This window comes from Melanerpes formicivorus, unplaced genomic scaffold (assembly GCF_026170545.1).
Source record: "Melanerpes formicivorus ecotype bairdi unplaced genomic scaffold, bMelFor1.0.p_v2 SCAF_6, whole genome shotgun sequence".
Lineage (NCBI taxonomy): Eukaryota > Metazoa > Chordata > Aves > Piciformes > Picidae > Melanerpes > Melanerpes formicivorus.
Genome location: NW_027142358.1, coordinates 15,157,389 through 15,184,620, shown reverse-complemented (window position 1 = coordinate 15,184,620; position 27,232 = coordinate 15,157,389). Strand labels below are relative to the sequence as shown.

Here is a 27,232-nt window from a genome sequence, read left to right as displayed (position 1 = left end):
TATTAACCAATTCAATTCATATTTAAAGAGACCTATGACAGTGTGTATCTGTTCATAGGAACATACTTTAGATATAATGTATATATCCACATTTTATCATCTAGATTAAATGATCCTGAATATAGACCTTTAAAGTATGAAATTATTATATACTTCATACTTCATAATTTCATGTTGTTTATTTATATCATATGCAACATAAAAATGTGGATTCTTAAAATGTATTTTCAAACCATATTCTGTTTTGCATCTTTAAGTTTTAAAGATGAAACAGTCAAAAGCACAAGACATATCTGTAAACCAAAGAAAGGTACAGTTTTAAATAATTATGTCAAGAAATGACAACTGTACTCTTTGTAGAAGCAGGGATGAATAATTACAAAGCTGGGACATAATTAAGCAATTTTGACTGTTGTATTCTTGAGCTGTCTTTCTGATGTGAAGTGCTGTCATGCTCAGGAACACACTTCACACTGGACAGGCATCTTCTACTTTGATCTACACTTATGTGAGTGAAATGAGGTCATGGTCTGGTCATTAAACAAGGCTTCCTCATCTGGCTCAATGCCTCTTATCCATTCAGGCTTACCCAATCTTTATTAAAATCAGACATGATACAACATTCAATATTTTGACAAAAGAAAACATAAACATCACAGAATAATGAAGTTTAGCTCACTTACACAGTGAGATGGAACACTGCATTGTAACATTAAACTGTGTTCTAATAAATGACTTCATCTTTCCATAAGACAGTCATATCACAAACAGATGCATTTTAAACAAAGGATGAAATGAAGCAAGGCATAAGCAAGTGCAGTGTTCTGTTTTAAAAAAAAAAAAAACCAACAACTGAAAAAAACGGGGAAAAATGAAAGTCATAAAATTTATACAAAATAAAATATTTATGGTTTAGTGATGACTGGTGATTGCTAGATACTTTTGTGGTTGAGTAAACACAAGTTAGTCAGATGGAAATTTCTTGCTTTTATTCTCATTTTGTGTATTTTCTCTTGGTGGGGTGTTTTGCTCTCCCAAGTATTTCATGTCAATACTAAAATGAAAACAACTCCCCACATCACAGCCTCTTTAGATCGTCAGTCTTTTATGCTGAATAAGCTACATCATCTCCTGCTTATGGTAATGGGGGAAAAAATCCCACCCAAGTTAATATTTATTTTTTTTCTCAAAGAAGCAAGCCTCATAGGCTCACTGTTGTTACTACATCTGGAAGAACAACATTTCCATATGACATCCACCAACATAAATACTAATCAGTCCAACTCTCTTCCTGGGAAGCACAGACTGATATACTGGCTATTACCTTACATGGAAGAATAAAAACATTCTTAGTAAGTTCACCATCAGCAGGGTCTTCTATCACTAGGTGAGCTTCTTAAAGAGTTTTTCTGGTGACCAATACTGGATATACTGCAGCCTCGTCATAGTTTGGATCAAGGTGTATTCTCCTCTAACTAGATTATCATAGTATCATAGTATCAGTCAGGGTTGGAAGGGACCACAAGGATCATCTAGTTCCAACTCCCCTGCCATGGGCAAGGACACCCCACACTAGATCAGGCTGGCCAGAGCCTCATCCAGCCTGGTCTTAAACACCTCCAGGGACGGGGCCCCAACCACCTCCCTGGAAAACCCATTCCAGGGCTTCACCACTCTCCTGGTGAAGAACTTCCTCCTCACCCCACCTCCAGCTTCATTCCATTCCCCCTAGTCCTGTCACTACCAGATATCCTGAGAAGTCCCTCCCCAGCCTTCTTGTAGGCCCCCTTCAGATACTGGACGGCCACAATTAAGTCACCTCGGAGCCTTCTCTTCTCCAGACTGAACATTCCCCAACTCCTTCAGTCTGTCCTCATAGGAGAGGTGCTCCAGCCCTCTGATCATCCTCATGGCCCTTTCATCCTCGTGGCCCTTATTCAGGGGCCACTGAACTAGATTCAGAAAGCTTAGAACATATTCCTGCTAGCTGTCCATTAAATTTGACTGAACCCAGTCAAAAATGTCAACTATATGGGAGGGGAACTGATGAACAGAGAGAGAGCACAAGATTCAGGAAATCTGAAGGTTGAGGAATAAAAACCCCATAATATATTCAATACATAACATATAACAGAATTTGAAAGTACAGTTACTGTGCACATCATGCCTGTGACACACAGAGAAATGCTGCTATATAAAAAGCTATATACATACATATCACATCTGAATACGTATGCAGAGATGACTTTGTGAGTGCTCTCAAAAAAGTTTGCCTGCATGTGTATTATAAGCATTAATATCCTAGAAAACAAGCATGAGTTCAAAACAAATCTAAGAGGTTTACAATACCTGTATCAAATTTAAAATTTATTTTAAATTAGCCACTTTGTAATATATACATAATATTGTATGATGAGTGCAATTTTGTAGCACCTTAAAAAGCATTAATTCATGGCGTGAAAAGCTTTTACAATGATTTTACAATCAGCAATTTGTATCAAACCACTTATAAAGAAAAAACAACAACAACAACAACACAACCAACCCAAGCTTTAGTATGGCAATAACAACAGTAAATTTGAATCTTCTGGAAATTTGTTGAAATAAATGTATGCTTTACCATAATACTTAGTGGGCAAATAATTCCAAATGATACGAAAGGCTCAATTTCAGATATGAAAGATAATGATGTGATCCTTATATTTGTGAAGTAATTTACCCTTAGCTATTGACTTTATAAAAGGTGTCATCCAGAAAAAGAACTTCAGATTTAGCAAACAGGCCTTATTGGTAAAATTAAAAGACAAACAAACAAACTAAACACCACAAAACCAACACTAGATCCAAAATGTAATTAGATAACAAGAATTGTAAAAGAAGACAACATACATATGCTATATCAAACACACTTCAGCTTTTGCATTTGGGCAGAGTCAGCAAAGATGGTTTGCTGTGAATAAGATATTCATAAGATCTTAGAAATAAAGTATTTTGTTTATTACGTATATGAAGCTAATATAACTGAAGGTGATGGTAAAAGCTATGCTTGTATCAGAACTGTTAACATTTTAGTAGTCATAAATGAATCAGTCTGTATTAATTTGTTATGCACTGCAATTGTACTTGTGATAATGCATTTATCTAGCACACTGTTATGCCACCAAGCAGTGCATTTCCGTAACTGCCACATTATTATTCAGCGTTATTGGAAATCTGCAATAAATTATTGATGGTATATTTTAGAGAACAACAGCAAACAGAAAGCAAATAGAATCAAAATTTGAGTGGAGTTTTAAGAACAGTTTACAACACTAAAACACTCTGAAGTTCACATTGCTGCTATCATGTATTGACCAACAATGGAAAAAGAAGGTGGAGAATTCACATTCTCTTTGCATTGGCAGTATGCTCACAGTTGATGCAAGTCATATCAAAAGCTGACATTACTGAAACTATCTCTCTGATGTTCTCAATACTTTTTAGCAGGACACCACATTAAGTAACAAGATACAGAACTAGAACCATCCAGTCCACTAAAACCGTAGGTATGAGCACTGCAATAGCTTTTTGTGTTTAACATACAAGGCAAGGGACAGCTTGTCACAAAAATTCCATTCTTTCACAAAAGTTTGTCATACAGTTGGGAACATATCTTTAGACATGGTAAAAACATTACTTAAAACTCAGTGGTAGTTACTAGTTACTTGTTATAGGAAACAAATGTTGGAAAGCAGAAATTTGGTAACACAATCACAGCCCCTTAACCAGATGTAACCACATTTACCTATCCTTTCATTTGAAAGGTTGTGAATGTAACTTTAGCAAGAGATAGAGCTAAGCTTTTGGAGCTAGTTCAAAACACTGTTAATGATTCATATTGTTGTTACTTCTTTCATTTACTTTCCTACCTTAGCATCCTTTGGCTTAACCACTTTCATGAAGGCACCTCTTACCAAGGCTTCCTCTCTCTCACTCCTGGTTACCTTCCGAGTATCAAGAAATTTCAGGTTTGACAACTTGTGCAGGACAAAATATCTGACAGACAGCAAAATGCACACAGTTAAAATCTAGTAATAAACAAAGACATGATGACAAACTAAATTACTTTTTAAATTGCAATAAATAGAAACAGTTTTTATTTCCTCTCTCTGATCACCTTTTTCTTGCAACATAGCTTATGGAAAAAGTTAAAAACTTACTTTAATTTCTCAGTTCTCCAAAATAATTCTCAAAAAACATTAATTTGCCAACAGTTCTTCATCTTTCTATTATATTTTCCTGAAAATACACTGATCAGCAACATTAGAGACACATGAACAGCAAAGATGGGAGGAGCATAATTTGTCTTCTACCACACATTCTAGAACACCTTTTTTTGTCTGGAAAGGAATGCACAGCAGTGCTGAGGACTCAGCCACGGACAGCCAGTGTTCAAAATTTGTAACATTAAAAAATAAGTATTTGTCAAGATAAAAAGCCTCTGCTTTTCAGGACTGCATTTGGCACAGCATCATTTGGAAAGAGAATTCCATATTAGTCACACCAGAAAGAAGTTATGGGATATGGATCCCATCTCAGGATGAAATGCAGAAGCATCGAAGAAGAGTCTGGTTTTATGAAACCATATTATATTTATCATTTTTGCTCAAAGCACAGCAGCTCTTTCACCTAAAAAAAAAACCCAAAAAAAACCCACCATGTTGATTTCTTGTTGGCAGAGAGAAAAAGGCATATCTGTAACAAAGTTAGGAAAATCAAAATATCTAGCCACCTCAAGCACATGTTATTTACATTTAGTCAACCAAAAGTGACGCAAACAATGCAAAGTGAGGGAAGTGCCAGGCCTTTCCTAGCAGGGGGTAAAAAGCAGATTGATAATGTTTCCCGTGCCTAGTTGCTCTGCATAAAACTCCAAGTCAGTCCCAGAGCCTCCTAATCATACCAATCCCTTCTGGCACTCGGAGCAAGAAATCAAAGTAGCAGATAACCCTACATAGCAGAACATTCTGAAAAAGAGCATCATACAGAAAATGTATTTTTAAAGGTAAGAGTCATCTTACAATACTGTTCTCAAGACCAAATACATAGAATAGAATACATACAATAGAACACATAGAATAAACCTGGTTGGAAAAGACCTTCAAGATCATGGCGTCATGTGAAAAAGCCTGCAAGACTCCCATTCCACAAGACTCCCATTCCACAACCAAGCAAAATTTAATGCTACAAATAAACTTTTCCATCAAGCAAGACCTTTCCTCTGAAGCAACAGCTTTGCAAATTGTTAACAAGTGAACTGAAAATGTGCAGACAATTTAAATGGGAATCCTCAATCTATGACTTTCAATGTTATTAGAAGAAGCAAAGGACAGAGTCACTTTACAAAACAGAACATGTTCTAAGATCATTCACTAAACAACAGCTACAGATCTACATGACTGACACATTTGCAGGCTCCTCCCAGCTTTCCTGGCTGCCCTTCCAGTCCTCCCTGGTATTTTGCAGGCCCTTATCTTTCAGTGGAGAAGCTATCCATCTTGCATTACTGGCAGAAAAGCTCTGATGACAACAGATTCTTTCAAATGAAGACATGTACAGAAGGAAACAGTATGTCAAGAGTGAAGAAGAGTGAAGCTAAAAATGAGTAAAGACACCCACTAAGTGTAGGGTGAGAAAAGATGAATATTCAGGTGAAGAAAACATCGATATTAGAAAATCAGCAAATGTTTAATGATGGAATGAAATATGCCATTGAAAAGCAGGCTGCAACAAAAATGACAACAGACTAAGACAGCACTGTCATCTATACTGACTTTGGATCACAGCCCTAATGTCAGTCTCTCAATCATTTCAAAAGCGCTTAAAATTATAATAGCATTCTTTGATACAAATGTATTTTTAAGCCACCCTGACTGTACTTCAAAAAAACAGAATTAGCACCAGTACTTGCCAGTTCCAAAAACGAAACCAAAAAACCCCACCCACATCAACTAAACAGCAAATTGCACCAGAAATCACAGGTTTAGGGCTGATTTTTTTTTTTCAAACTCTCCTTAAGGAGAGCAAATATTAAAAGGTAAGTACGATAAAGGTTATCTCACCAGTTGAACAAAGGTACAATAGTGACTCATTCTTTTAAAACATGATTCAAAATATAACCTTATGTATTCATATTTTACTAAATGTGGGATTAAAAGACTCTATATTACACTAAAATAATATGATTTTTTTTTTTAATCCAGCACATTAGGCTTCTTAGATGTATTTTAGCCAGAAATATGAAAATGTAGCTTCAATATCAATGTAACAAGAGTTTGCCATAAAAATACAGGAAAGGATTACCAAAGCCCTGGAATAAACACTTTACAACATCAATTCAACCCTTGTAAATTTAATCCAGGGTTATATGTTGCAGAAAATCTCTTTACTGTGATGTATGACTTAGTTACTAAGGTTATCACAGCAGTATCCTAAAGTTGCATAGTACATAAAACATTCCAGTTAATAATGCAGGGAGGTTAACTCCCACAGATAACCTACTATCAGAGGGTTAGACCAGATGACATGTCTCTGTCAGCTTTCAGGAGCTATTGATGGTTCAATCAGTTTGTTCTGAAGGTAAAGTACAACAAAAGGGCACTAAACTTATTCAAACTGTCAACAGGGACTATCTGGAATGTTGCTTGCAGGTAAGTAATTTTGGGTGTTTTAAGACTATTATCAAACACCAATGGCTGCAGAAAAAGACAGCTACTAATAACACAGAATGCAGCCATCATAAAATACTTTATGGCAGGTATGAGGATCCATAAATTGCATGACACATTGCACCTGTTTTAGACTTGTAAAATCACTAGAAAATAGAGTGCTGTTTAATGAAGAAAAAGCCATCTAAATTTTACATTATCAGTTTAGAACAGTTTGATTGGCATCTTTAAAATATTTTTTTTCATAGTTTAAACAATAATTGGTAAAATAATTTGGAAAATTAGCACTGCTCCATGTGCTCTGAGACTGCTGCTACTGGGTTTTAACATCTTTCTAGTGGTGTGAGAAAAGGTTATCATCTTCGGTGATGAGGATGAAGGTGAGTTCCTGACAAAGAAAAGAAACAGACACCAGAAAGATGCTTAGAGACCCATTTATCACTGCTTGTAAACTGATCTTCTAACTCATGATGGATTAAGGAAATGAACTATGTAAGTAAAGTTGCATCATCTTTTATCCAGAATCATTTCCCCTACCTTGACTCCAAGTGCCAAGAGTCCCATGGAAATAAGCTAATAACAGATATCCATCACATACACACAGGGACGCTCAGAGACAGAAAAGGCCAGAGAATATCATGTTTCATGTTATTTCAGTCTTAGTTAAGTGAAAATGACAATAAAGATTAACAATTCATTTACTAATTTTGTAAGTGTTGCATGTGATTAGCATTATTTTAACAGTTTCTACACAGACCTGTCAAGATACTGAAAACGAAGGACAGCTTGAGGGGCCTTTTGCAAAGGAATGCATGAGTTTGGGACTCAGCTGCTATTGATACTGGCAAAAGCTCAATGTGGCAAAGCCTTCCTTTGAAGAAATGTGTTGGAGTTCAGAAAGGGACAGAACAAAGACATCTTTGAGATTACCTATTACTCTTTATTAAACAACACATGACTGTACTTTTACATAAAGAAATACTGTCTCTGATACTGACTTACTGTACAGCCTTTAACAAATCTCAGATTTGTCATCTTAACTCTGCCTTACACACATGAAAATTAAGATCTATCAGTTACCTTGCAGGTATAATTTGTGTGTAGAGAATTTCTAGTTCTATACTGTGTAACAGTCGTTCTTAAGACGTACTCCTTGGGTCATGCCTTCAACCCCCCCTATATAAGTGATGGTTCACTCAAACTTAGGAAAGGTTCTTGGATGAAACAAAAGGTTTTGAAGAAAGAAAGAAGCAGCAAATCAATTTTATACTTATGAAAAAAATCTGTCAGTCCTGATCCATAACACACAGGTGTAAATAACTTCTAAGTCAACTTGTTTTTGTTAAATAGTTACTATGTAATTTCATTGCGACCTATTTTTCCATAGTTCAGGCATAAAAATTCCTTCAGTTTTAATGAGTTTTGGTACACTACTCCTTACTATTAATGAACCCTTCTAGGATTTTTTTATTCTAAAGTTGTAAACATCATAACTGACAGTAATATTTTAAAAATAATTTAAGCCCCCACATATCATAACATCTAACAGCCTCAATCCATTATTACCTCCCCTTGGAGCAAATTTGTATATGCTGGTATTTCAGAGGAAATAACTTTTCCACTAAACATTTAGTGAAAGACTACAGCAAGAACTGGATTCTGTACAGTCCTTTATTTTGTACTTGTATTAATAAAAACTGGAACATAAAACTGTACTATGTGTTTGCTACACGTTTTCAGCGTAGCAAACAACTCTGTAAATTAAAAAAATAACTCTAGGCATGTAACAATAGTTATAGTTATGTCTTGATTTACTGTGTTGTTCTGGGTAAATTTGGATGTTCTGTACTTAAACTTGGCTGAACAAAAGCATTATAATAGTCCTTGCTCATAAATTCTCACAGTGGCTAATCTCAGATGAAAGTTGTGTAGCTAATTGATATCTATCAAATAAAGGGGTTTTTTTTCTACCAGATACTGTAGAAATAACAAAAAACCCAAAACCCAACAACAAAAACCAAACTAAACAAACAAAACAAACCACAAACAAACAAATAACTGCAGGGAGACTGGAAAAGCTATAAGAGGACTAAGCATTCCACAGAAGCAAACCTGCAGGATGGGAATATCTGATTTAGCTTGAAAAGTTAATCCGTACAAAATGCATGCACTTCCTTTCTTGCTGTTATTTCTTAAGAGGACTTCATAAGGTTATCACCATTTGCTCCCCCTGCCAAAGATAGCATATCTAGTATATGTACTTTTAAGATAATTTAAAATAAACTAAGACATTTGTTTCCACTTGCCCTTGTTTCCATGTCAACAGCGCTTAATGAATGAATCATTCCAGGAAATGTCAATAAGGAGCAAAGAAGAATGAACAAGCACTGAAACTTCACACATGGCATACATACTTCATAATCATATTGCTTTAATAAATATAGGTGAGGTCATCTGCAGCATTTGCAAATGCCTCAGATGATTTTTCACAGTTCAGTAGCACCATGTTTGAGATTTTCACTGCAAACAATACACCCACCAGAGTGACCAAGCGCAGGTACAAGAGAAGCAACCAGCAATTACTGTGTTGACTTCTGTTACTTTGATCTCCAGGTCACGACCTTTGCTTTCACACAATCTTCAAAGTAAAGACTGCAGGACAGGTTAGAAGAGGCACTATTTTGCAGGCTATTTTTTCTATGTTTCTTGCTTCCTGATAGGGGTCAAAAGCTTTTAAAACTTTCCTATCCCCATTATATTTTACACATTTTGCTTTCCCAAAATACCCCTTTACAAAATACCATCTCCTTTAGATAGAAAACTTAAAATACAAGATAAAAAGAAATAACCCAGAGAACCTTTTTCTGGTTTTTGGTGGTTTGGTTGGGGTTTTTTTACTTGTTTGTTTTGTTGGGTTTTTTTATAGAAATAAAATAAAGCCATTTTACAACAAAGGATAAATCCATGACATTTAAAATGAACCAAGAAAAAAGTTTGCTTAAAAAAATACCACAGAAGGGAATTTTCCAATTACTTTTCCTGTGCAAGCATAAATTCCAATAGCAAATACAGAAATGTCCTCATTTGTGCTCCTACATTTGAAAATTAAGGAGGAATAAGAGGCATGGGGGGGGAAGAGTTTTTCTTTTTCATTTTCAGAGAAGAGAAAGAAAAAAGGGGAAAGGGAAAAGGGAGAAAATTGTTACTATGTTTCTTTAAAAGAAAAAAAAAGCTACTTTAAGACATAACAATGGTTTTGTATAAAACCTGTTTTTTTGTTAATGGACAATTAGGGAAACCTTTAGTATTGAAATTGATACAAGTGGTAGAGCAGTGGATTACCTGAAGAACCAACTTGTAACTTTTTGACAAAAAGCATAGTTTTATAAATTTAAATTTTCCAAACAGTTATAATAAAACTTAATTATTTTTCAAACATGTAATATTACTTTCAATCTCTGTTACTGACTTCATGGTACATCACCAGACCTTGATTTTACTTTTATTTTTAAAGTTGATATTTTGTGGGTTTCACAGATCTTTTTAGTTTGCTAGAATGAAAAGATTAAGTAAAGCTTTGATTTCTTGCACCTTTCTCTTTCTGGTTGAGGAATTAAATAGCCTGAACTCTAATTGAACTCGGTAGGACTGAAATTAAAGCTCAATGAAAAATGAAGCTGTGGTTTCAGTGGTCACTGTAAAAAATTACAAAAAGAAGTTGCCATTCAGAAGAAAAGAAAACCAGTAAAGTTTATGGTAAAATGTTTACATAGTTCAGTTCAGTTTCACTGAAATGTAATCTTTTGATGGTCTCAAAAAATAAAAATCATAGGGAAAAAGTAACTTTAAATCATTTTAAAATGCTGAAACTGTCCATTTCAATGTTGTCATTTGAGATTTGATGCAATATATTCAACAAAATGCAAACATTCTCACTGAAGAGAGCTTGATGCTGTTCAATCTGTGAGATAAATCTCTACGTTTGAGGGAAGGAAAAAAAGTTGTGTCCAAGATAGAATAGAGTAGAATAGAATCAACCAGGTTGGAAGAAACCTTCAAGATCATCACATCCAACCCATCATCCAACACCATCTAATCAACTAAACCATGGTACCAAGCACTCCATCAAGTCTCCTCCTAAACACCTCCAGTGATGGTGACTCCACCACCTCCCCGGGCAGTGCATTCCAATGGGCAATCACTCTCTCTCTGAAGAACTTCCTCCTAACATCCAGTCTAATCCTCCCCTGGTGCAGCTTGAGACTGTGTCCTCTTGTTCTGGTGCTGGTTGCCTGGAAGGAGAGACCAGCCCCCACCTGTCTACAACCATCCTTCAGGTAGTTGTAGATGCTTCAGAATGTGTATTCAAAACTCTGAATTAGCTAATCAGAGTAAAATAAGCAGAGTATTTCAAATAACTTCCACCACATAGGTGAATATATTCCCCTAAAGATAGAGAGACAGACAGATGAATGGATAAATGGGTGGATGGATATTTTGGAGGGGTTGGGTTTAACATTGTCTAGCAAATGCATTTCATATAATGTAACAAATAATTACAGGAAAACTTTAGGAGGCTTTCACTATAGCAGCAGAACCATAAATCATTCAAGTAATTAGAAGTCCATTCTTCTCTCTTAAAAGAGCTTTAATTAACCTAGTTTATGTGGGTGAAAAAAAATAATACTGTGGTATTTGAAAAACTGAGGAGAAAGAAAATGGAAGGAATATTGCAGTTTCCAGGAGATGTATGAATACAATCACTTCACACTTTGACATGGTGGTTTGCCACAACATGACCTTAAACTACCTTGACCTCCTTGAAATCAACATTTTTGCATTGAAATGAAACAACAGACATGCTTGTTTTGATGTATGGCTGTGTGACATATTATAAATATTACATCACATAACCACAGAAGATGTCAATCAATAAAGAATTTTTTCAGACAGCACTAAATGAACCATGGGTTCTTGCCTCTGAATGGCTTCTTTAACATACCACTTTTGCTTAAATGATTAATAGGAGACATATTAGCAGAAAACATACTTAAAGTAAACTGTAGAGATATCATTCATTTTTAAAGAAATCTTCTAGTGCAAACATCTCATAAATTTACATAGAGACAACTCCTGTAAACTGGATAGTAAGCATACCTTCCACTTAAAATGGTAAAATGGGAAATTATTTTACTCTGCTTGGTGAAAACCAAAATGCAACAGTTAAGCAGGATTCAGATGTTGAATCATTAGAAGGTGAAAATCTTTAGACTGACAGTAACCTAGAAATCCTTTTCAAAAATCTGGAACAAACTAAAAAGTATATGCACACCAGGACAGCTGTGCTGCTGTTTCAGCCTAAAGCATTTATGAGCAATAAATGGGCAAATTCTTACTACTTCCTAATACACCTGCTTTTAATCTTCACCACATTGCACTTTCTGCTAAGATAGAATCATAGTTTTATTATATGACTCTGATTACTCCAGGTGACCTGCTAATGAAAAATAAGCTCAGGCTCTGGAAAGTTGGCACCATGGTGACCAGTGCTGCTCGGCTTTGACTTGTTTCAGACAGCCATTTTTAGCTGATGTAAAAAAAACCAATACACAAAGACTAAAATCTTGTATCAGATGTGAGCAATGAAAATGAAATCCAATGACTAATTTTTTTTATGGTCAATATTTCACTTGCCTAAAGGTTATAGCTATGAAAATTCTATCACTTCTGCAGACATTCTATACTCACAGTCGTCATCAGTCATAAGTTTGTTTTTTACCTTAAATAACCTTTGCCATTTTCAGCAACATTGTAGTTGAATCAGTTGGATATATAGCATTTCATCAAGCTTTTGCATGAATTTCCAGATGACCTTTTGTGTACTGTAGCTCATTAAAATTACATTATAGAGATAGGTGTTTGTTTGTTTTATTTGAATTTAAACACTAATTGCTTGGACTGAAACAGCACAATATAGTAGAAGTCCTTTCTTCTATGTTCTTTAATGGTGCCTTGGTAACTATAGTAGAAGAAACTCATCACCATCATCAAATACTAGGAGAAGACAATGCAACTGGCTATCTGAATGTAGTGATTTCTGAATTTATTTATTTTTATTGCTGACTGTCACTTAGTATCTGTAAATGTAGCCTTTCCTTGGCCTTAAAGAAGGCTGTAAAATAGGCACATGTGAGCACTAGCATTCAGAAAATGCTGTGAATACCTGCTCAGCTCAAACATGCTGTACAATACTGAAATATTCCTTGAAATAGGACTCCTGAGAGTGGTATCACTGCAGTAGGTTTACTCAAATTACCCAGTGTTCTTTGGCAGAACGTAAGAAGTTCCATCTAAATATGAGGAGGGACTTCTTTAATATAAGAGTGACAGTACACTGAACAGGCTGCCCGAAGAGGTGATGGAGTCTTCATCTCTGGAGACATTCAAAATCTGCCTGGACATGTTCCTGTGTGACCTTCATTAGGTGAACCTTCATTGGCAGGGAGGGCTGGACTCTCTGATCTCTGGAGGTCCCTTCCAACCCCTACCACTCTGTGATTATGTAATATTCCACAATGATTTCGGTATAGAGTAGATGCTTGAGGCTTGAGTGGGGTTTTTCTGGTAACAAAACAAAACTGACAGTTTATGACATCTACAAGTGATACTAACCTGTATCTCTGGTAGTCATCTTCATCTTTTTCTTTACAGACCAGTTCATTTGGACAGGCCATGTTTCCAAGCAAACTGAGATACTGTAGTGAGGGCGCAACTTCAGCCAAATGGTCCAAAAGCCTTTCCAATTCTGTTATGTGTCAAAAGTTGTGGGTTAAGGATTCAATGGCATTAATGAAAAAAGGCATTTAGAGTTGCATCAGTGCTGATTTAAGCATACATTCCAATAAATGACAATCAAATTTAGTATGGCATTTGGGGAAATGTTACATTAATTGTTCCAAGGACAAACAGGGATAAACTTCAGTCAGTTTTTTGGCATGGAATGAAACAATTTGGCTGCTCTGTCATTCTTTTCTCCTCCCTTCTTTCCTAGGTGGTTCACTACTACAAAACATTAAAACTTTGACAAAATGATGGATGCTGTGTGGTAAAATGGCTAGCAATTGCTGGAGCCATGAAACTTTTCCAGCATGGAAACAAACAGTTAGTTTCACAGCACATTCATCACTAATATATTCAGTCCACTAGAAAATGAGTTTTAGGGGAAAAAAAGAAAAAAGTCAAATACAGCAACCCACTTTCCCTCCCAGCATATAAATGCTTTGAGTGCCACAGCAACACATTTGTAATTACTCAATTAGTGTATATGAATTAGAGCCTCACTAAGTGCAACTTAAAGAATTGTTAAAAGTATTTTATATATGAAGCTTTAGTCTTGTAAAGCATAAAATTTTTCATTAAAATAGCCTTATATTTTAGTGTTCCCAAGTTTTTTAAGTTTAACTATATTCCTTAGACCACAAATAATGATGATACACCTTCATTATTGGAAACTATATGAAAACAAGCACCAAACAAGGCTTAAACTACCTTTTAACCACTGCAATATCGGAAAACACAGTTTAGGCTTAAGCATAACAATGATGTTCATCCAATTGCACCCAAATGATCAAACAAAGCAAATCATTTTGTTAGAGTGTGACAGTCTATAAAACTCTAAGAACTGTACATTCTTATTTACCTCAATTCACATGCAAAGAAAAAGGCATGATTCTCAGAAAGGATGCCATGCATATGTATGTAAAAGTTTTCAGTGTTTAAAAATTGACTTAGACAATAGCAATAATTACTCAAAACCATTAAAGGACATTTCATTGCTCTGTTTTTATCCACTCCCGCTGTTAGAGACTGCAACTATTGTTTTAAATCCTCAGTTCACTTGCGTTGCTATTACTTATACTTGATTTATGAGTTTCTGTTATCTTTGTTATTTTTAGCTGATGGAACTTACCTTATTTCTTCACCTCAATATCTTAAGGGCAACAGAAGCAATACAGAACGGAAAGAGCAGTTTCATTCTTAAAAATATGGTCTTCCTTTGTAAGCCTGAAATTTTATTTCCAAACACACATGAAAATGATGATGACAATTACTCTTTTTATTATATTAAAATAAATGGCACATGGCAATAAATAATCAACTGAATGCTAAGAAAATTTGTCATTTTGTGGCACCACATGATATAAAATTTCTTTGTTAGCTAGGATGACTTATCAGTCTAAACTTTGGTGTTAATTCTCATGTTCTCATATCTGCACCTCAAGCTCATACATTAACTTTTTCACTTATTCCACCTCCCTCCGCCCAGGAATTATGTGATTGTAGGGTCACAAACTGCTTTTCCACATATGTACAAGTGAAAGGCTTTTAAAAAATTTCCTAAGGCTGTTAAGTGCTTGAGTTGGGCAACCTCCCTCAGTCAGGAGAAACACTTCATTTCTTGCAGGATTGCTTAAGTTGCAAAAAGGTTCCCTGAGAGAAATAGTTTATGATTACAAAAGACAGTTGTTATTTCCATAACAGCAATCACACACAGGGGGTTAGCTATTGCAAGGGTTAGACTGTATCTGGCCATTTCTTATTGAAAGAAATAAAACAAACAAAGCAACTGAAACTTTTTATTTCTTCTGTGGACTAAACATGTCCAAGGTTTTGCTTGTCAATTCAGTAGAGCTTTTTCTGGGTTAGAAGCAGTTCTCCCCAACAATTTGCAGGATGTGGAATATGACATGTATTTTAACTCCCATCTGACTATGCAGACTTCGAGGCAAATATCAAAATGCATTTAGATATGTAATGATGAAGGTCCGTGTCAGCTTAGATTTGCAAACAGTCTAAGACTATGCATCAAAATCCTATGGAAAGCAAAAGAGACACACCAAATTCACCAAGAGTTTTGGATAAATAGCAGTAGATAATAATTTAAATCTCAAAAATCTAATTTTTCCCAAACTGTGAATTTCTATGCTAGTATTTTCTGTCTAAATCCTGAGTGTTGGTTGTAGATGCAGAGACATCCCACTAAAATTTTGCTCAAGGAAGGACAGCCAGGAATCACAAACAGATTTCTTACTGTACAGTTCTGTGTGAGGCTCCCCAGGTCTTTTCTCCAGTGTCATTTACTCACCTGCCTCAACTGAATCAGGCATTTAGAATCCTGATATTATTTCCATTCCAGCTGCAAATGAAACTCCAAGAACTGTGCGTAATTACTTTAAAAGCAGAGGTTACAAATTCACAGAAAATTTGAACCTTTGTAGGTTTGGACAGCCCCAAAATAAAAGGAACCAGCAACATTTGAGATCAAACCAATCTGTGGCTTATGATAGTCAACTTTTTTTGTGTGCCTGAAGCAGCAGTTACATCATAAATAAAATAATTACAAATTCTGTTATTTGGGGCTTTATCTCTTCTCATCCCTTTTGAAAAACAAAACAAAATGTAGGGTGTAGATTATTTTTCCAAGAAGACCTATTCACTTGCCATTGCAGTCATTTTTTACTAAGCACGCAGGAAAAAAATAAATGATATCCTGTTCAAATTCTCATGATTAAGTGTTTCTCAGAGATGAGTCATAAGTCATGGCGCACTTCTAGTGTCCTGTTTAGTTAATAGCATGTCATATACTTACTTTAATCACAATAATGGAACTACATGATGGCATCAAAAGTGTAAAGTGTCTCTAAAACAATGCTAGGAAAATATGGAGGGAGAAAATGAAAAGCAAGTCTGAAATTCTCTTGCCATCTCCTTTTTAATGGTTTATTGCTGCAGCCTAAGGAGTGCCATATTGGTGTAATAAGAGCCAGAGAGCTGCAAAATCTTGCTGTGTCACTTCTAAGACCAATTTAATTCTCTACAAAAAGAAAAGCTACAATGAAAACTGTGGATGGAGCCAGTAAATAGTTATTTATTTATCTGAAACTCTGTGATAACAGTCCTGAGCTGATCTTTCTGAAGTCAGTGTCACTGGTCACCAATGTCACTGTTTTAAAGTGTCACTGTTACGACAATTAAAGTGCCTTAGTGTAGTGATCCATCTCCTAATTCAACAGTGTCATGATTACTAACCTACTAAGGCCTCTCTTTCTAACAGACAGCAAATAACAACAAAAATTTTAAACTCTTCAGCTCAAAGATGGAACATTAATTCGTAGCAATTATACAAGTATGATCACTTCCAAAAATACAATTTGGCCTTCATGAAAAATTAACAGAAATATACTAGACATACTTAAAATTTCATCCTCATCAGAAGACTGTACTGATTTCTTGCACTATTTCTATTTTTAAATTAGGGAAATATTTACAAGAATGTTTCATACTCAGAATAATTTTTAGGCCACTCCATTATGCTACATGTACGTACACCACACGTGCAAATAGACCGTTCATAGCACATAGGCAAGTATACACAACCATGGCACCATTTTTACTGTTTGGAAAAGCAAATGCTACCAGCAACACTGAGAAATTAGCAATAGAATTACTTGGGAAACATCATACTATGGTGTGTCCAGTTAAGCTGCAGAGCAACATAATTTTTTGCAAATTTCATGCAACCACAAATATCCTACAACTAACTATGTCCTGACTTGCTTTCACTATCTGGTATTCAACACTGGATTAAAATTCTAGTGCTAATCAGGACTATGGTCCTATAGTAATCATCGGTTGGGTTGGAAGGGACCTCTGAAGGTCATCTAGTCCAACCCCTTCTGCAGTAAGCAAGGACATCCTCAAGTAGATCAGGCAGCCCAGAGCCTTGTTGAGCCTCACTTTGAATATCTCCAGGGAAGGGGCCTCAACCCTGGGCAAACATTCCAGTGTTCCAACATCCTCATAACAAAGAACTTGTTCATAACATCCAATCTAAATCTACTGTTCTCTAGTTTGAAACCATTGCCCCTTGTCCTATCACTACCTGGCCAAAGGTCATCTAGTCCAACCTCCCCACAGACCGCAAGGACATCACCAACTAGACCGGGCTGCCCAGGGCCTCATCAAGCCTCACCTTGAATATCTCCAGGGAAGGGGCCTCAACAACCTCCTTGGGCAACCTGTTCTGGTGTTCCACTACCCTCATAGTGAAGAGCTACTTCCTGATATCCACTCTAAATTTGCCCTTCTCTAGTTGAAGCCATTGCGCCTTGCCCTGTCACCACAGGCCTTTGTAAACAGTCTCTCCCCATCCTTCCTATAGGTGCCCTTCAGGTACTGGAAGGTCAGTATTACATCTCCCTGGAGCTTTCTCTTCTTCAGGCTGAACCACCCCAGCTCCCTCAGCCACTTCATAGCAGTGGTTGTCCAACCCCCTGATCATTTTCATGGCTCTCCTCAGGACCCACACCATCAGGTCCATGTTTTTCCTATATTGAGGGCTCCACAGCTGGGCACAGTACTCCAAGTGAGCTCTTACCAGAGCAAAGGGGCAGAATCACCTCTCTGGATCTGCTGACCATGTTTCTTTTGATACAGCCCAGGATGCAACTGGCGTGGGCTGCAAGGGCACACTGTCTGCTCATGTCCAGCTTCTCATCCATCAGCAGCTTCAAGTCCTTTTCCACAGGGCTGCTTTCTATCGATCACCTCATCCCCCAGCCTGTATTGATAGTAAGGATGTTCCAACCCAGATACAGGACCCTGCAGTTGCTTTCAATGAACCTCATCCTAGATAATTCTATTGAAATGCTATGCTAAGATATAACTGTTCAAACAAACTAACTTATACATACTTCCTATCTCATCATTCATTTTTTGCATATAGTTGGTCTGGCTTAAAAGTTAATGCTGGGGGAAAATGTCAACCCACCACAAGTATGCAGGAGAATCTGGGATTTCATTCTGCAAACTTTTTCTCCCACAGCAGTTCTTTTTACTAGCTACACATAGTGAAATGCATTGACTATATAAGAAAAGTAACCACTCTTATTCTCTCTCTCTCAGTGCTTTCCAATTTCCTCCAACATTTTCTTTCAAAAATTTTGTACTTAGGCTTTTCATCTTTTCAAATTTTTAGTTACCACACTTCCTCCAAAGTGTTTCAGCAGAGCTTTTCCTGTTAATGACCTTCTGTGATTACAGCTTTTGGAAATTCTAGAAGCAAGGACACAAAGTAGAGAGCAATCAGCTTCACATTCGAAATATTTTTTAAATATGTACATAGGGAATATCAGAAATATCACACAGAATTCCAGACCACCATATAGAAAGACCCAAAACTATAATTCAGAAATCTTCTGCCAACTAACCATCTGTCATGCAGGTGCTGCAATCAACCTAACATTAAAACAGCTGGATAGCACTTCTACCAGAGTCATAAATGAGCAAGGTACCTATATTTATTCCCATTTGAAACATTTGCTTTAATTAAATTTATCACAAACACGATGTAGTAATCACAAGCTATTCCACAAGAAAATCGCCTTGAAGCAGAAGTTACCAATTCTCCTATGAACGTAGTGTGAAAAAATCTTTGCCACCCGAATGCTTTTCCATTAGAATGTGCTAGGTCTTTAAGCTTGGATAACCACAGAAATAGCTTGCAGTATGCAAGTATACATCTTTCCCTCCTCTATGTAGAACAGGATGTCATACACCATCATTAGTATGACACGTTCTGGCCTGAACCCTATCTGGTAGGGAGATAGGGCCTTGGGATGAGGCCTAAGTAACTTTAAAACCACTTTGCTTAATAAAGAAAAGGTGTGGCACAGCTGGTAATTAATGAAGTCCACACATATCATGGAAAACTTCCTGCCTACTGAATATTTGGAACAAAAGTTACCATTCTGCCTACTGGAAGAGCATTAGTTTTCTGTGTAGATGGAGTTGCCAATGCTTTTAAGAATATTTCAGAAAGCCCATGGAGGAGATTTGTGGAATTTTGGGTATTGTGGTTCTCTGACAAGACACACTAAGAGTTAGCCAAATCTACAACTGTGACATGGATGTCTCTGGAGTATACCCTGTGCCATTTCAGTTTAAATATTTATTTAGTGGATATAGGGATCTGCGCATAACAGGAGAAAATTTATGTCTTTAACATATTCAATCTAAACATCATGTCCTCAGCAGTTAATGTAATGAGATTCTGGTCAAATTAGGACTTCTATGTCTTCAAGTGCTTCAGGACAATGTAGGAACAAGCACGAAGGCAAAATCAATTACAGTCTACAGTCTACAAATCCATAACTGCTAAGCATTATGATGAAACCTCTCTGAAGACCAGTTATACCTGAAGCACTTTATAGTACATTTTTCAGTTCAGGCACTCAATCCACGATGTTTTCAAGGACACATATAAGAACATATAATCCTTAGATCTCACAGGCATTTTGCCCACCTCTAGATTTTCTAGTCCATGGTGTTAAATACCCTGTTTTATTCCTCTAAACCATTCAAAACCTAGACTTAGATTCAATGTCTTCATTTTACATCTACATTCAGCACCATTTTTTCTAAATTAGTTTTGGAATCAGTTCTTCAGAAGTATATAGAATGTAAGTTAAATGGATGATCATCTCACTGAACCAAGTGAAGAAACACAGCTTATATTTCAGAGAATCACGGATCTGGTTCAGTATCAGACTTCTCTATTTTGAGAAAACACCATTTAATTTTCAGCATACAGGTACATATATTTGACAAACTATTGCTGCTGCCCTTTTGAGTAGTTTTAACGAACACTAACAAGATGGAAATGTGAAAGAAATCGAAACATTACAGACATGTAATTCAATACTGCACAATGTTAATAAACAACCTCCATGTGTTTCAGCTATACAGGCTGAATTTTTAAATTATTTTTAACAGAAGTGTAGCACTAGGAAACTGTTCTTAAATTAGTAATATTTAAATTTGTTTCTTCCTCTTCTAGTAGAAAAACTGATAGTGCCATAACTGTAATTGAAATATGTAACCACTATTTGAAGAAAAATATACTACGTGATTCTTCTAAATATTTTCCTGTTCTCAAAATATGCTTTCACATTTGTTCAACATATCCTGATATTATGCTAGGAGAGGCCAAATGTTACTTACACATACAAAGCCACACAATAAGTGAACCATATAAAAGGGTAGAAAGCTCTTACAAGAACTATCAAAATACGACCTGGATAAAAACGAAGCCGAAACAAGGGAAGAGAAACAGCTAAGGTACAATAACATTACCCAGAAAAACTTACATTAGTTGTAGACTTTACATATTATTTCAGTTTTCACAGGGATCAGTTTGGCCTTTTGCTTGTTTTCATCTATCTCTCTCCATATATACAGACACATACGCATACATATATATGGCAACATTCCAGCAGTTGAAATTCTGTTTCAGATCAACATACACCTGTGTCCTCCATGTAGTGCTACTGTCATATACTGCACAATCTTTCCTGTAATATATTTCATTATTTTATTAAATGCATATTTTTATTTGAACATTTTCCAAAGAATTCTACAGATAATAAAAAAAATAAAAGAATGAAAAGGAGTGATCTAAATTCAAAAGAGGCGTTTTTCAAATATGGTATCCACACTGGGGAGAGAAATCTGGCAGCTACCTGTGCTTCTAAAGACTGCGTGTCTTCCCTACCTGAGATCGCTGATCCCTAGGGCTCAAAACATTAGTTTTGGACAGTGGTTATTTTTTCTTCTCTGGGCAGTTTGTTTATATTAAGTGTTTTATGAGCATTTCTGCAACTCCCCTATTAAATCATTGGCAGCACACTTCAGAATGGACGTATACATTATTTCTATAACCTGGGTAGTTCAACAGTCTCAAAACTCTAACTTCATAGTTCTGACTGAATTTTTAAAATCCAAGGATAGATCAAATCCCTGTTATCATTTACTTTGAGAGCCTACTTACTTGACAATAATATTTTAAGTATGTCTGTGAGACCAGCAGAAACTCTTTAAGAATAATACTGACAGGAATATTTCCACACACACCCCTCTGATTTTGTTAGTTTGCCTTTCTTTTGGTAAGTCTAAAGCTCTGCCTTGGCACCCTTCTAAAGGACATACATTCACATGCTTTTGGGTCTTAGGGACAAATTAACACTTCATGCTTTGCAGAAGATTTTTTACACCAGACATAGCACTATCCACTATAGCACCAGTAAAAATATTCTTGTCCAGTTTTGACCAAAGCATACCCAGTTCAGATTTTACTGGGGCACCAAACAACAAAATCACACAGAATCCTGGCATTATCAGAAGTGTAGCCAAATATCTAATATAGTAATGGTCATCACTGCTCAAAAATACTATTGGCAAATTTCCAGGCCCCCAAGAATAAAAGGTACTCTGCTGATATTTATTTTTTGAGTCAAAAATAAGTGCAGAAATTGTAGAATGTGAAGTTGTTTTTATTCTTCTCAGTAGGAGGATTGTGCTTTAGTAGGAGGTAAATTGTTCTCTGTTTACATTGTCTGTAATAAAAGCCTGCAGTTGAGCAGCCTTGTCCTCACACTGCAATTACAAGAGAGGGCTTTCATGGTCTGTGTTCTAAGACTCTGCAGGCTTGAGTTGGCCTTTTGGTCACAATTTGATCATTCTTCACTTTTGTAAAACCATATATTACACATCTTCAAATCTCCAGAAGGGTCAAAGTATGGGAAAACTATGTAATAATCAAGTCAATGCCTAGTCCTTGCAAATAATTAATTTTTACAGGCCATTATCTATAAATCTACAGACTAAGGGCTCTGATTCAGCAGAGTACTTAGGCAAATGCTGAAATATTTGTTCTGAATATACTCAAGCAGGCCCTCACTTCAGGAATATGGAAGAGTGACTGATTGGTTATGAATGGACTTAACCATCTAAATACCTTGATGTACGAAGACTTTGATTTGGATAGCATTTTGTATGAATGTACACAGAGCTGGAACACTGAGAACACAGTAACTTGCTTTTACAGTTGCGGTGGCACAGCAGCTGCAAACTGTGCATATTACCGACTTCATTAAAACAGAGAATGATATTATATTTCTTGTTGGTTTGGCTTGTTGTGTTTTTGGGGGGGGTTATTTGTTTGTTTGTAATTATATTTTATTTAAATGTATTAAGAGCTATATGAAGCAGTCTTAATAGGATTTCACTGCACTTTTTACTCCACTAGAGGTCAGCCTGCCACAGAACCCCAAGCAGACACAAGAACTGCCGAATGCTGGTAGCACTGACACTATTTTCTTTCTCTATTTTATCTATTAGAAAGATTTCTTCAGAGCCATAACTTAGATCTCTCAGTAAAATGGAGCAACAGGAAGATATAATGGTGCATTTCATTTTTGAATGACCTATAATAAATTACTATGAAGTATTCCAGGTGCCAAATGAGAGAATGCTTTGTCTGCACATGAACTATATTTCACATACTTTAATTTGGCTGACACATAAAACGCATTTGACATTTTGCAGGTATTTCTTTGAAAGGATATTTGGTTCTTGTTGAGCGTTAAGGTATGAAGGTGTGGTAACCTGGGTAACAGAAGGTCATTTCCGAGTAGATTGTTGTCCAAGATCAGCTCTTCCAAGTAACTGAATGTTTTCAATCCTTCTAGTGACCTGCAAACGACAAAGGCAACAGGAAAAATGATACTCCAGTAAATCAGGGAGACCATTATGAGCTGAAATAAATATTTTAACCTTCCCTTTCAGGACTGGGAATAGTTTTGGTTTGGGCCTGTCAGAAGAGTGAATGACAAGCATTAGTGGCAAGGGGAGTGCTGGCACTGCAACACATCCTTCACAGGCTGGCAGGATGAAGGATGGGGGTCACTTAGTGAGTAGCCAGGATCCAAAACAAAAGGCTTCAGATATGGGGCCTGCAGGATGAATTTGTCAATGTCTTGTGCCTTCAGGCACCCAGCCTCGCCTGACCCTAACCTCCATTCCCAAGATAAATAACTCTGTCACAGTTCACCTTCATTCCCTGGACACAAATTTAAGTTGTCATCCATCATTTCTGCCAAGAAATATCATACCTCGCTAACAATAATAAATACAACTTCAAGTATCATTTCTTAGCAGTTACCTTACATTCAATAATAGGAAATGGAGAAAGGATTTCTTATTTTTTCTTTTCTTTTTATTAACCACTTAATTTGCTCCTTGAGTCCCTGCAAACAAAATAAAATGTTCTCTACAAAATAAAATGCAAAATTGCTCCAGGCAGAAAAGGCATTTGCTTTCTTACTGTCCCACTCCTGAGCCACAGGTCAGATTGCAGAGAGCAGCTTTAAAAAGGAGCATTTCACAACATGGAAGTGCAGATGATGGCTTGTAAATAAACAGGATTCAGGGGGTATTCATTCCTCTGACAGCAAAGTGCAGGGAAGAGAACTTAAAAGAACACTTTGGTACCTTGTAAAGATATCCATTCCAAACTTGATTTTTAATGCCTGCACATTCCAACAGGAACACCCACACACATACACATTAATCAACTAAGACACATGGTATATGGAGCATACTCACAGACACGCATTCACAGCTCATTCACCTACCAGACACCTAAAGATACACTGAGACTGCATGACTTGACAGCCGATCTACTATGCCTACCAGTGGGAAGATCATCACTGTATCTCCTGGCTGTTTTATAAAATGTGATGAATAAGGGAGATGCAGTCTCAACTATTTATTCAGTTTCCAATGACATTTTTACTGAGGGGATTTCCTCCCCCCAGTTTTTGGCAACGATCAATATACAACCAAGGTCCTCGTTTGAGAGTTCTACAAGTACTACTACTAGAGGAAAATCCAAATGTCATTACAAAGTATATGGGTTTCAAATTAGGCAATTTAACATTCAACTGTCCAACAAAAACAAGATACTGCTTCTCTGGATAGAACTTACTGACCACTGATGTATCACAGTTAGAGGGTTCAAACAACCAAAAGAAAAAATCTGTGACCTTTGTACCACATACTCTACATTACACTATGAATATTCAAGTAACATTCACACAACTCTGGATCGGTGTAGTTCAGCCCAAGGACTCCAAAGTACTCACAGTTGTTGACTTGGTATTATGAAAGGGAGGTACAATTATTGATGCTGGGCAGACAGACCCTATGGCATATTTATATTGTTACAATGCATTGAGACTACAGTTTCTGAAGGTGAAAGAAAATTCTTTGTTATAAACATAATACTGAAACAGTCATCACAGTAACAGTCACACATTTTGCACTTGTCTTTAACAAGCTGTTACAGAAAAAGTCAGTTCCACCTACACAAACTGCATGCTGTTAAGAGCTGTACTAGCAGGCTGCATTAAGCTAGCTACTTCAGCAAAGGGTCATAACAGACTTGGACTGACCAAAATCAAAATCAGAAGAGAGATCAGCAAACATTTCAGAGAGTGCTTTCCCCCAAGTGCCTTTAAAAGGCAAAATAAAACAGAGGAAGTAGTAGTGAGTTTATCAAGCTGTTATGAGTTTTCATTTCAGTTTATTTGACAAATCTATTTTAGCAAATTCCTCTTCAATACTCTTCATTACATAAATAGTGGAATATTTCCAAAGCCTCACATTTCAATGTAAGACTCTGACTTGCCAATGGAGTTCAGAGCAGGCCACCTCCTTGTCAACACCACAGAGCCTTATGGGATGTTAATAGGTCCTTTGTGAAAAAACATTGCTGGGGCTCTGGTCAGTGTCAGCATCAAAACACACATTGTTCCTGAGTTATGTTATGCAAATATAATACTCTTATCATGAGAATCAGCAAATGGTTGGCAACTGGCAAGGAGAAGAAAGCACACATCCAAAACTGCTGCAGGGGAGGCATAAAACAAAATGACAAACCATGAAGTGGGACAAAAGGCCTTGAAACACTAGAGGGAGTTGACTATTGAAATTGTCTTTCTTTCACAAGTCCGGGCTGCAACACAAGGGTACTAGTTTCATAGACAGGCAGAAAAAATCATGCGCAAATCTCCTTACACCTGTCTGGTTTTGATAATTTTTGCCATGTAATGTTATTAGCTGCTCAGTTAAAAAGGAGATGTGTTACACCAGGGGTTGCTTATTAATTGTTGTTTTCATGTCATCAGAGTGGTGTGCACTTGGTAATTTAGCCACCTAAATTCAGAGTCCAGGAGGATGGGAGGGGTTGCCACAGTACAGAGAGAGGGTACAGCCAATTAACATAAATTTACATCCATATGTTATTTTGCCATACAGAATTCTTATTTTCCCATCTTAAACACGAGGGGGAAAAAGCCTAGCACCAAACCAAAATTGCTAAGACAGTTGGTAAAACAAACAAACTCTACCACCACAAGAACCCTTCAAACAAACAAAAATAGTGTTTGCTAAAAAGCACTAGCTACTGAATTCAAGGCAAAAATCTCTGCCATCATAATACAAAAGGAAATATTACCCAGAAATTGTAGTCCACAATTTAAACATTTTAAGTACAATCAACACAATAGATTTTATGGTACAAACTTCAGCAAGTCCCATAACACCTATATGCCTCAATTTCTCATCTGCAGGTAGGGAATAAGAAAGGATTACAATAATGAATTGGCATATAGAAAGCATTTTTGAGAAGCTGAGGTAGAGTTTTGTACAAAATACTGAAATTTTTGTTTTCAGTCAGGGTGAGATATTTATCTCCACGTTCTCCAAGTATTTCCATATGAGCCTATTACAAAAGAGGAGAGCGGTGCATATATATACACACACACACACACAGAGCAAATGTATGCAAATGCCCAGGAGATGAGTCTAAAATTAAATCTACACTGTTTCTCATAGTTCACAGCAGAAAAAAACACTGGTGTACTACTGGTGTATTAAAATAAACACACTATCTTACCACCACGAAAACACCAGCACTGAAGGGGCAGTGGCAAGCAGTTTTCTTCCCTAGTTTCAAAAGGCTAATAAACATCACTAAGGTGAACTGCAGGCTGCTTTTCCCTGCACTAATGGCATGAAAGCTGCCCATTATCTCACCCACAGGTACCATCTCAGTTACCTCATTGCAGGGCTCACACTCTGTTCCCAGAAGAGAGCAAGTGCTGCCAAGAGATTTCCATTGCAATTTCCAAAGTCACATCAAACCGACAAAACATCACAATGTATTCAGTGCTGCTTCATTCAAACAGAAAAAACTTTAAGTTTCCACTGTAATTAACCCTATCCTCGTTAAGATAATTATGATCAAGCTCCCTGTCACAGCTAATATCACAGCATCATTGCCTATGGCTCACGCTTTGCCCTCATTAGCTTAGAAAAACACTGCACTAAACAGGAAACGGACTCCCTCTGCAAAACGACTTAAGATGTTCTGTAAGCAGATAGTAAACAATCCTTTAGAATATAAAGGTCTCTGAAATGTCATGTTATCCAAGTCCTTTGGCTAATCAGTATGATTTCTTCCAGCTTTCTTTTCCATAATTCATTCACAGTTTGTAACAAAGTTTTAATCAAAAAGGAATGTCATGGTAGAGATTTTTTTTTTCTCTCTGCATGTATGCATGGAA

At 36.5% G+C, this 27,232-nt stretch overlaps 1 protein-coding gene across 4 annotated transcripts in view; it reads right to left on the bottom strand.

Annotated features, from left to right (window-relative positions):
- The window catches only part of LRMDA (leucine rich melanocyte differentiation associated), a 661,266-nt gene that overhangs the window by 265,019 nt on the left and 369,015 nt on the right, over positions 1–27,232 (bottom strand). For all 4 annotated transcript variants that reach the window (XM_068139879.1, XM_068139880.1, XM_068139881.1 and 1 more), the window contains 3 exons: positions 23,166–23,297; positions 13,380–13,514; positions 3,909–4,035 (listed from right to left, as the gene is read on the bottom strand). In XM_068139879.1, the coding sequence (XP_067995980.1) occupies positions 3,909–4,035; positions 13,380–13,514; positions 23,166–23,297 (394 nt within the window). The remainder of the gene's footprint in view (positions 1–3,908; positions 4,036–13,379; positions 13,515–23,165; positions 23,298–27,232) is intronic.